General features: G+C 36.2%; 1 protein-coding gene across 1 annotated transcript in view; it reads right to left on the bottom strand.

Moving 5' to 3' along the window:
- Positions 1-12,702, bottom strand: part of LOC105498385 (neuronal growth regulator 1) — an 895,160-nt gene that overhangs the window by 381,322 nt on the left and 501,136 nt on the right. The window contains exon 3 of the mRNA XM_071091171.1: positions 10,477-10,602. Within this exon, the coding sequence (XP_070947272.1) occupies positions 10,477-10,602 (126 nt within the window). The remainder of the gene's footprint in view (positions 1-10,476; positions 10,603-12,702) is intronic.

Below are 12,702 nucleotides of genomic sequence, written 5' to 3'. Positions count from 1 at the left end.
CTGCAGAATAAACAAGCTTATTTTTAATTGGCAAAAATGTGTTGATTTTAGTGGTTCAAATTTTGATTAATAAAAGTGTGTTTGAGCCTAGTTATAATGATTTAAAATTCATGATCTAAAACTACAATTACTTTTGCACCAATCTAATATGCCTCCACATCTAAGTTCTTCATTTACTCCAATCTTCCATATTCTGTTTCTCTCCCATTATGACACTGAATTGCCTCATTGACCATGAAAATACTTACCCCAGAGGTATCTATATTGTTTGTATCTTATTTGACCTGATTGACATTATTCACTACTCACTATTCCTAAAAAGGTTTTCATCTTTTGGGTCCTTAAAATCATGGCATTCTGATTCTGTCCCTATGCCTTAGTCACTAGTTTGAATTCTCCTTTATAAGTGATCAATGACTGTTTATTAAACAAAAGTGAGCAGTGTCGAGTGATTTATTTAAGAAATAAGAGACCTGAGTCTTTCTAAAGGTGAGCAGGATAGGGTCAGTAGAAAGGAAAAAGTTAAAAACATAAGAGAGAATATTTAATAAAATAAGGACCTGCCAAATAGGAAGAAAAGGAATCTCAAACATGGCATGAGAAAAAGAACATAAATTGAGCGTTCTTTATCTTGAGTTAGGCAATAGCCTTAATGCCTATGATAGTGTAGTAATGCCTTATCAAAACTTTAAGTATATGGAAATTAGACAAAAAAGAGTTTGAGACATATAGTCTAGTGTTGTGCTTGCTCACATGTTTAGCTTCAGAGCCAGTAACACCTTTGTCAATTAATAAAAGCCACAAGGCTAAAGGATGAACATGTCTGGATATTCCAGGTACCAAAGAATAGAAATAAATGAACTTGGAAATAGACATCAAAATAAGTAGCCACAAATAAGTGAATATTTTTAAATGGCTTTCAATATGCTTCTAGATATTTTATCTCCTTGATATGGTTTTGATCTGCATCCCCACCCAATCTCATGTGGAATTATAATCCTCAATGTTGGAGGTGGACCTAGTCGGAGGTAACCGGATCATGGGGGGAGTTTTTCATAAACAACTTAGCACCATCCCTTTAGTGCTGTTCTCATGACAGAGTTCTCATGACATCTTGTTGTTTAAAAGAGTGGAGAACCTCCCCCTTCTTTCTCTTGCTCTTGCTTTGTCCTTGTAACATGTGCAGGCCTTCCCTTTGCCTTCTGTCATGACTGTAACTTTCCTAAGGCCTCTCCAGAAGCAGAAATTGCTATGCTTACTGTATAGCCTACAGAATAAGGAGCCAATTAAACTTCTTTCTTTATAAATTATGCAGTCTTGGGTATTTCCTTATAGCAGTGCAAGAATGGACTAACATAGAAAATTGGTACTGAGGAGGAGGGCATTGCTATAATGATACCTGAAAATGTAGAATTGACTTTGAAACTGGGTAATGGGAAGAGGTTGGAAGAGTTTGGAGGGCTCAAAAGAAGACAGGAAGATGAGGGAAAATTTGGAACTTCATAGAGACTTGTTGAATGGTTTTGCTGATAGTGCTCTGGACAATGAAATCCAGGCTGATGGGGTCTCAGATAGAAATGAGGAACATATTGGGAACTGGGGTAAAGGTCACTTTTGCTACACTTTAGCAAAGAGCCAGACTCTAGGAATCTGTGGAACTTTTAACTTGAAAATGATGATTTAGGGTATTTGGCAAAAGAAAGTTTACAGTAGCCAAGTGTTCAAGAAGGAGCCTGGCTGCTTCTAACAATATATGCTCCTATGTGTGGGCAAAAAAATGACCTGAAACTGGAACTTTTACATTTTAAACGGAAGCAGAGCATAAAAGTTTGGAAAATTTTCAGCTTGGCTATGTGGTAAAAACCTAAAGCCCATTTCAGAGGAGCAATTCAAGATGGCTGCAGAAATTTGCATAATTAAAAAGAAGGCAAAGGTTGATAGAAAAATGAGGAAAAGACCTCAAAGGCATTTCAGAGAAGTTCATGACAGCCCCTCCCATCACAGACCTGGAGGCCTACCAAGGAAGAATGGTTTTGTGGGCCACCAGGGCCCAGCTGCCTTACACAGTCTCAGGACATAGCTCCCAGCATCCCAGACACTCCAGCTCCAGACATGGCTCAAAGGGGCCCATATAAAGCTCAGGCCACTGCTTCAGAGGCTGCAAGCCATAACCCTTGGCAGCTGTGATGTGGTGTTAAGCCTGTGGGTGCACAGAGTACAAGAGTTGAGGCTTGGAAGTCTCTGCTTAGATTTCAAAAGATGAATGGAAAAGCCTGGATATCCAGGCATCTAGGCAGAAGCCCACTACAGGGGTGGAACCTTCATGAATAACTCTATTGGGGCAGTATGGAGGGCAAATGTGGGGTCAGAGCCACCACACAGAGTCCCCACTGGGGCATTACCTAGTGGAGTTGTGAGAAGAGGGCCCCAGAATGGTAGATCCACCGACAGGTTGTACCTTACACCTGGAAAAGCAGCAAGCACTCAATATTAGCCCATGAGAGCAGCCATGAGGACTGACCCCTACAAAGCCATAGGGGCAGAGCTGCCCAAGGTCTTGGGAACTCAGCCCTTGCATCAGTGTGCCCTGACTGTGAGACATAGAGTCAAAGGAGATTATTTTGAAGTTCTAAGGTTTAATGACTGCAGTGCTGGGTTTCAGAAATGCATGGGGCCTGTATCCTCCTTTTTTTTTTTTTTTTTTTTTTTTTGGCTGATTTCTCCCTTTTGGAATGGGAGTATTTGCCCAATGCCTATACTCCATTGTATCTTGGAAGTAACTAACTTCTTTTTGATTTTACAAGTGCATAGGCAGAAGGGACTTGCCTTGTCTTAGATGAAATTTTGAACTTTGGACTTTTAAGTTAATGATGCAATAAGGTTAAGACTCTGGGGGACTGTTGAGAAGATATTATTGCATTTTAAAAAGTGAGTAGGACATGAGATTTTTAGGAGGTGTCAGTGTAGGAATGATATGGTTTGGACCTGTGTCTTTGCTCAAGTGTCATGTGAATTGTAATCCCTAATGTTGGAGGTGGAGCATAGTGGGAACTGATAGGATCAAGTGGGTGATTTTTCATAAATAGTTTAGCACTATTGCCCTAGTCCTGCTCTCATGATAGAATTCTCAGGAGATCTGCTTGTTTAAAAGAGCGTAGAACCTCCCCTGACCCCCTTTCTCCTGCTCCAGCATTGTAAGACATGCCTGCTTCCCCTTCACTTTCCACAATGACTATTAGTTTCCGGAGGCCTCCCCAGAAGCAGAAGCTGTTATGCCTCCTGTACAGCTTACAGAACTGTGATTAACATTTTTAACAATATAACTTTTTTTTTTTTCCACAAATTACCCAGTCTCTGGTATTTTACAGCAATGGGAGAATGGACTAATACACACATCTATAATTTAAATTTTTTTCCTTTAATTTTTTTATTTTTTCTTACTGTTTCTAGGCTTATTAATACAATACTATGTAATACAATTTTAATTTTTTCTTTATTTTTCAAATCTGAAGCCTCATGTATACTTTTCAATATTCTCCAGAAGTTTACAGTGATTTTTACCTTCATGGTAACTTCATTTGTGAGCAGCTTTGTGAATTACATTTTCAAGAGTCATAAAGAGGCCTCTTAATTTCAGGAACAGAGTTACAAATTCTATCTGGTTGATATGATTTGGCTGTGTCCTCGCCCAAATCTCATCACAAACTGTAGTTCCCAGAATCCCCATGTGTTGTAGGAAAGGACCTGGTGGGAGGTAATTGAATGGTGAGGGTGGTTACCTCCATGATGCACTCATGATAGTGAGTGAGTTGTCAAGAAATCTGATGGTTTTACTAGGGAGTTTCCCCCCATTTTGCTTGGCACTTCTCTTTGATGCCACCATGTGAAGGACAGTTTTGCTTCCCCTTCCACCATGATTGTAAATTTCCTGAGGCCTCCCCAGTCCTGTGGAACCATGAGTCAATTAAACCTCTTTCCTTAAGAAATTACCCAGTCTTGGGTATGGCTTTATTAGCAGCATGAGAATAAACTAATTCACTGGTCAAAAATTTAAACACATTTCAAAAGTATGTTAACAGCTAAGAATATGAAATGTTTGTAAGTCATAAACTCTGTCCAATGTTGCATACTATTCCATTTATTGTTCATATAACAATTCTGTGAATTGGGTACAATTGTTATTGCCATTTTGTATTTGAAGTCTAAGGAAGTTAACATTTTTTTCTAAGATGTTACTTTTGGTAAGAGGAAGATCTGGATCTCAAACTCAACTGAAATCAAAATGCATTATCTTAATCACTAGGCCCTACTGGCACCATCTCATAAGTAAATTCCTGGTAGAAATGAAATCATACACCTCATACTAGGAATTTTGAGAAAACCTTGAAATTTTTGAAACAGATAAAGAACCAGTCATAGATGAGCAGAAGCAGTAGGATCACATGTAAAGATCTATGAGCCTACTTGTATCTCTAGTCATAGGACAACTACCTTCCTATATTTTCCTTGAGATAAATATTTTTCTTATTAGTTCTAGCACTCTTTGTGTACACACAGATTACAAGCTCTGTGCCAGGCTTCCTGTTAGATAAAGCCAAACAAAATATCTTTTCTATCCCTCACCCTGAAGTTATTTAAGGTCTTATTGTGGTATCATAGGATGTAGCCTAGACTTCTGAGTCTTTGATAATTTTACTATAAAGTAGTTAAGTAAAGTTACATTTTTAAAGCAAAAAATAATGATTCTAACTCCAAGTGTATGGTATAAAATCAATTAAAGTTAAATGAAATGGTTGATTCCAGAAGTAAGGCAGAAAAGATAAGCCTATTGTATTTTCTTATGCCAGAAAGCATAGAAGTAAAGAAAATGATGGATTAATGTCATAAGGACACAGGAGACAGATTTAGTGTGACTTCTACTGGTCAAACTAGGGACAATTTGACCAACAAAAACATTAAAGATTTTCAAAAATGCAAATCAAAATCACAATGAGATACCATCTCATGCCAGTTAGAATGGCAATCATTAAAAAGTCAGGAAATAACAGATGCTGGAGAGGATGTGGAGAAATAGGAACACTTTTACACTGTTGGTGAGACTGTAAATTAGTTCAACCATTGTGGAAGACAGTGTGGCAATTCCTCAAGGATCTAGAACCAGAAATACCATTTGACCCAGCAATCCCATTACTGGACATACACCCAAAGGATTATAATTCATTCTACTATAAAGACACATGCACACGTATGTTTATTGTGGCACTATTCACAATAGCAAAGACTTGAAATCAACCCACATTTCCATCAGTGATAGACTGGATAAAGAAAATGTGGCACATATACACCACGGAATACTATGAAGCCATGAAAAAGATGAATTCATGTCCTTTGCAGGGACATAGATGAAGCTGGAAACCATCATTCTCAGCAAACTAACACAAGAACAGAAAATCAAACACTGCATGTTCTCACTCATAATTGGGAGTTGAACAATGAGAACACATGGACACAGGGAGGTGAACATCACAGACTGGAGCCTGTCAGGGGCCTGGGGACTAGGGGAGGGATAGCATTAGGGGAAATACGGGTTGATGAGTGCAGCAAACCACCATGGCGTGTATATACCTATGTAACAAAATTGCACATTCTGCACATGTACCCCAGAACTTAAAGTATAATAAAACAAAAATGGGAGGCCAAGGTGGGTGGATCACCTGAGGTCAGGAGATGGAGACCAGCCTGGCCAACAGGGAGAAACCCTCTCTCTACTAAAAGTACAAAATTAGCCAGGCATGGTGGCACATGCCTGTAATCCCAGCTACCTGGGAGGTTGAGGCAGGAGAATCATTTGAACCTGGGAGACAGAGGTTGTGGTGAGCCGAGATTGCGCCATTGCACTCCAGCCTGGGTGGCAAAAGTGAGACTTCATCTCAAAAAAAATAAAAAATAAAAAATAAATAAATAAATAAATAAATAAATAAATAAATAAATTGTGAATCCACAAGTTCATGCCATAAAAATAAATAAGCAAAAAAAAAAAAATAGGAGAAAGGGGAATTCTACAGTAGAATGTCAAGTGCTAACTAGTAAAAGCAGAAGGACTGCCGCATCTAGAAAAAATCATCAGTTTGATCATCAGAGTGAAGGCTGAGTGCAAAAGAATCATCAACAATGTCAAATCTAAGGGCAGAGTTGACATAGAGCAGATATTTGGATGTCACGGTCTTAAAATCCCTCCCAGACTGTTTATTGGTAGCATAGGGAAGAGAAAGGAATAAACTATATGGTGTGGAAAGCAGACAACACACTGATTAATTGAAATTAACATCACAAATGAGGGACACATGAATTTTATGTGACTCTGGATCTGATTCCCTGAGAAGGATACAACTTCACTTACTTCTGTATGGACATAACTAGAAATCTCATGAGAAAATATGAGACAACCCACAAAAGAGAAATATTCTATTTAAAAAGGGGTCAATGTGGTGAAACCCCATCTCCACTCAGAATACAAAAATTAGCTGGGCATGGTGGCGTACGCTTGCAATCCCAGCTAGTTGGGAGACTGAGGCAGGAGTATCACTTAAACCCAGGAGGTGGGGGTCGCAAGGAGCCAAGAGGACACCACTGCACTCCAGCCTGGGCGACAGAGTGAGACTTCATCTCCAAAAAACAAGGAAGGGTGGGGAGTATATACATTGCTGAAAAAAAAAAAAGGTCAATGTTCAGTAATGACAAAGACTGAAAAATTAAATTAGAGGAGCCTAAACTGATATGTCAACTACCTGTAATACAGAGTTCTGGGTTGGATTCTGTACTAGATAAAAAAGTATTCTATAAAAAAGACTATTGCATCAGTTGACCAAATTGGAATATGGATGATTGATTGAATAAAAGTATGATACCAATGTTAAATTTACTGAAATTAAAAATTACTGTGGCTATGTAAAGAAAATGTCTGTTCTTCAGAAATGAACGCTGAAATATCTAGAGATAAAAAAAAAAATCTAGAGATAAGAAAGGCCAAGATGTATGCAACTTGCTTTCAACTGATTCAGTGAAATATATACATGTATATACTTAGTCTAGCCACAGAGAAAGTGATGAAGCAAATTGACAAAATCCCGATGAATCTAACTGGGCAAAGGATACAGAATATTCTCTGTTTGATTTCTGTAACCTTTTAAAATATAAATTTGAATTTAATTCTCAAATATAGAATAGAAAAAAGAAATAATCATTGATAAGGTGAACTGTAAGGAAGCTCACATATCCAGAAACATCTCAGGAAAGGTGGTTTTTTTTTTTTTTTTTTTTTGGTGAAAGTATAGTTGAGTTGCAAGAGTTAAAAAGTAGAATGACAACTCTAGCTGGCTCCAGTGATGTTTGTGATGTGGTTGAACACACAGCCTCATTTTTCTGTAAATTGGGGTGAAGCTCTATGGAGCTATCATCCTGTGACCAACCATTTATTACTGATTTTTAAAACTGGAATTGACCATGAGTGAGTCAGCAAGAATTAGAATAGGCATTGGTAAAAACCCTAAATCAATCAGACACATACAAAAACTAGTCATTACTTCTCATATTGACATAAGGCATATCTATATGTTTTCATTTATTTATTTATTTTTATATCTGCTTTTAACACTAAACATGTTCACATGTTAACTGCTGTTTTGGGACACATTTTCTTTCATGATACAGCAAAAGAAGAGCTGAGAACATGCAAAATATTAATGTTTCTTATGCAAAATACAAAGAGAACAATGAAGTTCATAATTTTGAATTTTGCTTTTAAATATAAATTAATAAGTCAGAAAAGCTAATAGAATCATCGGACATGTTCCTTAAAGCAGGAACTCCAGTGTCATGGGTTGTTTTCTTTTTCCTTTAGGTGCTGTGCATTTGAAGGTAGATCATTAATAAATTATAATTTGAAATGATTGTAAGTGTTTATAAAAATATCTTCCAAGTCTAGTTATTCATTGGATAATCGTTAATATTTATGCTATTTTTACTCATTTGCTCAGTATGGCCGGATCAGAAAAACAAATCTATGCACAGTTTAACTTATAAACCTAATCTGTCTTGTTTCAGTTTCATGATGTTATCCATTATCATTATTCTAATAACTTCACTAACCAACATTCCTATTTAATTAAACTAAAATGTATCCAACCACTTTATAAAAGAAGAATGTGCATAATAACAATCACTGCAAAGCAGGACAGTTAAATCCATAATATTAATCTTAAATTATATGAAGATAGAGATTATGTGTTTCCCTCTTACAAAAATTATATTACCATATCAGATTTAAACTCCTGGAAAGATGATTAAGAATCAGCTTTACATTTACATATTAAGTTTTACTTTTTAAAACACTTTTATGCCTATTGTATTTTTTGAGTCTCACAATAGTCGAGGATTATTTTCATGCAATTTTTGAAAGTAAGAAACTAGCTGGTGGTAACCACAGCTAAGAGATGTGCACAAGGATTGGCAGATTTGATGAATAAGGAACTTGTCTTAAGAACACACGTATATAACTCCTTGTTCTGAATTTGATGCACTTATACCCCATGGAGAGCCCTGCCATGAATTTAGCACTCACATATCAGTTTCATGATTTTTTAGCGGTTCTAGAGAGTTAAGTGTTGGCAGTCAAGAGCGCACTCATACTTCAGATATATTGTAGGGGATATAATGCATATTGTATAAACATATATTGCAGATATATTGATTTTTTTCTCACATAATACCAATACTAAGCATGTGGTGTGGGTAAGATTCATTAGACACACTGCATAAATGAGTAAACTGAAAATCGCTTAAGGGTAAGTAATATTAAAGAAAACATTAGCAGATAAATTACATGTTTCAATTGTGCTCGTTCTACACCTATATAAAATATGCCTTTCTGATTTCATTAAAAGCAGCTTCATTGCACCAGCCTTGCTCAAGCTATTTTCACAAAAAAATATGAAACTAATAAAATCTAATTTCATTCATCTGAAATGAGGTGGGGTCCTATTTGTTAAAAGTATCACGCTGTCTTCCAGGTGCACCCAAAGCTATGTAGTTCAAAGTTAAATTTCACACAACTTGATAATTCTGTTAGCATTGTGACTTTGAAAACAGACCTGTTTTGATGATGACTCTGATCGACTTCCTAAAATTGACTTATAATCTCTGTGGGAGGATGTGCACTATAGCAGAAGTACTGGAAACCTATAAACATGTTATATATTTCATTTCAATTGGCTATGCGGTTCTCCACAAGCTACATAAACTCTTGGATTTTTAGATCCCTCATCACTAAAATTTAATTCTAACTCCAAAATCTTTGATTGTAAGCTGCAGTTTGAAATCAGACCCAGCAAACTCATAATTTGATTAACTTTATTCTCCCCTGATTACTTTAGCAGTTCATGCTGACCTATCAACATGTGAATGCTGATCGAATAAATCCCTTACACATTTAAATGATGACATTTCTCTTGTGATATTTCCATTTGATCCTTTTGTCTATTGATTGGTGATTATCCAGCATACGAAAGTGAAAATAACCTTGACTAAGAATCAAGAGACATAGGTTCTATTCTGGACTCTGACTGAAAAGTATTCATTTAGCTTTGTTGTTGCTATTGGTTTTTGTTTGTTTGTTTTTGAGACAGGGTCTTGCTCTGTGCCCAGGCTGGAGTGCAGTGGTGCGATCTCGGCTCACTACAACCTCCTTCTCCTAGGTTCAAATGATTCTCCTGCCTCAGCCTCCTGAGTAGTTGGGATTACAGGCGTGCACCACCACACACGGCTAATTTTTGTATTTTTAGTGGAGACGGGGTTTCGCCACGTTGGCCAGGCAGGTCTTGAGCTCCTGACCTCAGATAAGCTGCCCGCCTCGGCCTCCTAAAGTGCTGGGATTACAGGAGTGAGCCACTGTGCCCAGCCCATTTAACTTTTATGAACTGCAGTGCCTTTAGGTATGAAGAGTAAGTATAAAAATACGCATTTTGGCCAGGTGCGGTGGCTCATGCCTGTAATCCCAGCACTCTGGGAGGCCAAGTTGGGCAGATCACTTGAGGCCAAGATTTCGAGACCAACCTGGCCAACATGGTAAACCTCATCTATACTAAAAATACAAAAAAAAAAAAAAAAAGTAGCCAGGTGTGGTGGTGCAATCCTATAATTCCAGCTACTTAGGAGGCTGAGGCAGGAGAATTGCTTGAACCTGGGAGGCGGAGGTTGCAGTGAGAATGGATTGCGCCACTGAGCTGCAGCCTGGGTGACAGAGTAAGACTCTGTCTCATAAATAAATAAATAAATAAATAAATAAATAAATAAATAAATGTATTCTCCCTACCACAAGAATAAAATACAAAAAATTAAATTGACTGTTAAGTTCTGAACAAGTGAGGTTACAGGAGAAAAATGAACAACCCAAACACCACCGATGCATTCCTACTTTACCTGATGGGGAGATGTGTCGCCAAGAAATGGAAGGCTCTGGTTTCCCAGTGGCCAAACAAGTAAGAGTGACGTTGGTTCCTTCATTGATGGTCATATCACTTGAGATGTCATATATCTTAGGAGGAACTGCAATGACAAAATATGCAGTGGTTAGAAAAAAATATATAACATTTTGTTGAAGTACGTATGATTAATTCCATAACATCATGCAAGAAAGGTATGACGGTGAAATGTATTTATGGCCTATGGTCCTCAGCTGAAAGATGGATTCTCTAGAACCTCAAGACTTTCTAGGTGTTTTTTGTTTACTTTTTTTTTTTTTCTCTAACTTTTTAGAAGTTAAATACCTCAGGATAAATGGAATGGTTAATAACAAAAATGTTTAAACATTGATTAAATTAAATATGTATTATGAGTAATTTGTATTAAATAAACTAGAATATAACCAATCTATTTTATCCATGGATCCTCACTGTATGATGTTTTCCTTGTTGAAATGGTTAAATAAGAGTAAATATAGAAGAAACTTGAAATAGCAGAACGGTTATTCCTACATACTGATTTAAAAGCTGGGTGAGTTAGGACATGTACATGATTGGGAGGTAAGATTTCATGGTCACAAAGGTATTTTTGGGTTTAATTTTCTATCTGTCAGGCAGTAGAAAGTAGACTTTCTCAAAATTTGTGTTCTAAGGAACACAAATTCTAAGGACTGTGAAAGGGAGATACAATAAAGATTTCTTATCAGTAATGACTGGCAAATACTGATTGAAACAGATCACTTCAGGACTTCTCATCCTTTCTTATGCCCCTTTGCACTGTAAATCCATGAGTCAAGGGGGAAATATTATATTGCATTTTCTCTGATGTATTAGACTATACAAGTTTTTATCCCAGAATTTAATCACATAATACATTTGGGAAAAGTTGGAGAGAAAAGTCTCTAAACTAACTTCCAGGATTAAATTTCTATATTCTCTGAGAAATCAGATGTCTCATTGAATCCTCAAACAGCATGGGTATAAATCTCTATTGGCTAACTGCATTACTTAGAGTAAGTTATTTAATTTATCTTAGCCTCAGTGTCTTTATCTGAGAGCTGGAGACAATAATAGTACACGTCCTATCCGGCTGCTATGGAGACTAAGTAAGTCAATACATGTTAAAGGACTTAGAAAAGTGCCTGACATTAGTGTTAGTTATTATTATTAGATGCCATTAAACACACATGTGGTGTTTGAATTTCATTTTAGTAGTGCTCTTTTCCTATGCCTTAAAATTGTTCTCAGAAATTCTTCACTTTTGTAGTATGTATTAGTGACCTACACCATAAATAAGTTTGGGTTACTTTATACAATTTATACTATGTGACTATTCCAGCTCAAATATAAATAAATGGCAATTACACACCTTGGTAATCATTAGTAAAATAAGATTTTTACTGAAATCTTTTAAATTTTTCCCTTCTTTGGTTTCTTTATGCAAGAGATACGTTTTCATAGTTACTTTTAAAGCTAGTAACTAAAATCTACTGTGATGATACATTAAATTACCCATACTTTGAATTTTTTTGACTCTTTATGGAACCAAAACTCAGCCACAAGAAAATCAAGGATGATATAATTACAAATATTAAGTATTTGATTATGTGTAACTGTTGATATGATTGAGGAGAAGGCTTGTTCCTAAGTAATATACCATCGTAACATATAAACTATGTCATTCTAAATGACATAGTTTAATTGGCATTTAAAACACATTATCATCAAACTCTTCAGTGAGCTTTTCTCAGGCAAACAATGAAAATTTTGAAACCATCCCAAACAGAGGGGTCTTTTCAGCTTAACTAAAACAGAACAAAAATTAAAAACATTAAAATACCGTAGAAGGAAAGTACAAAAAACTTTGCATTAAACTGGTAAATAGGAGAGTTAATAATAATAAATTTACAACATTAAACTAAAAGTATACTTTAGATATTTAGTTGTAGACATAGGTTTGATTTAATAAACTGTAAAGCACATGTGGACACACATATATATATGTATATGGACAGATATACATATATAGATGGTCACTGACTTACGATGCTTCAATTATAATGTTTTTACTTTATAATGGTGTGAAAATAATATCCATTCAGTAGAAACCATATTTTGAGTACCCATACAACCATTTTGTTTTCACTTTCAGTATAGTATTTGATAATCTACATGAAATATTCAA

This window comes from Macaca nemestrina, chromosome 1, assembly GCF_043159975.1.
Source record: "Macaca nemestrina isolate mMacNem1 chromosome 1, mMacNem.hap1, whole genome shotgun sequence".
In the NCBI taxonomy this organism is placed as follows: Eukaryota; Metazoa; Chordata; class Mammalia; order Primates; family Cercopithecidae; genus Macaca; species Macaca nemestrina.
The sequence above is the reverse complement of the archived record's forward strand: the minus strand, read 5'-3'. Positions and strand labels throughout refer to the sequence as shown.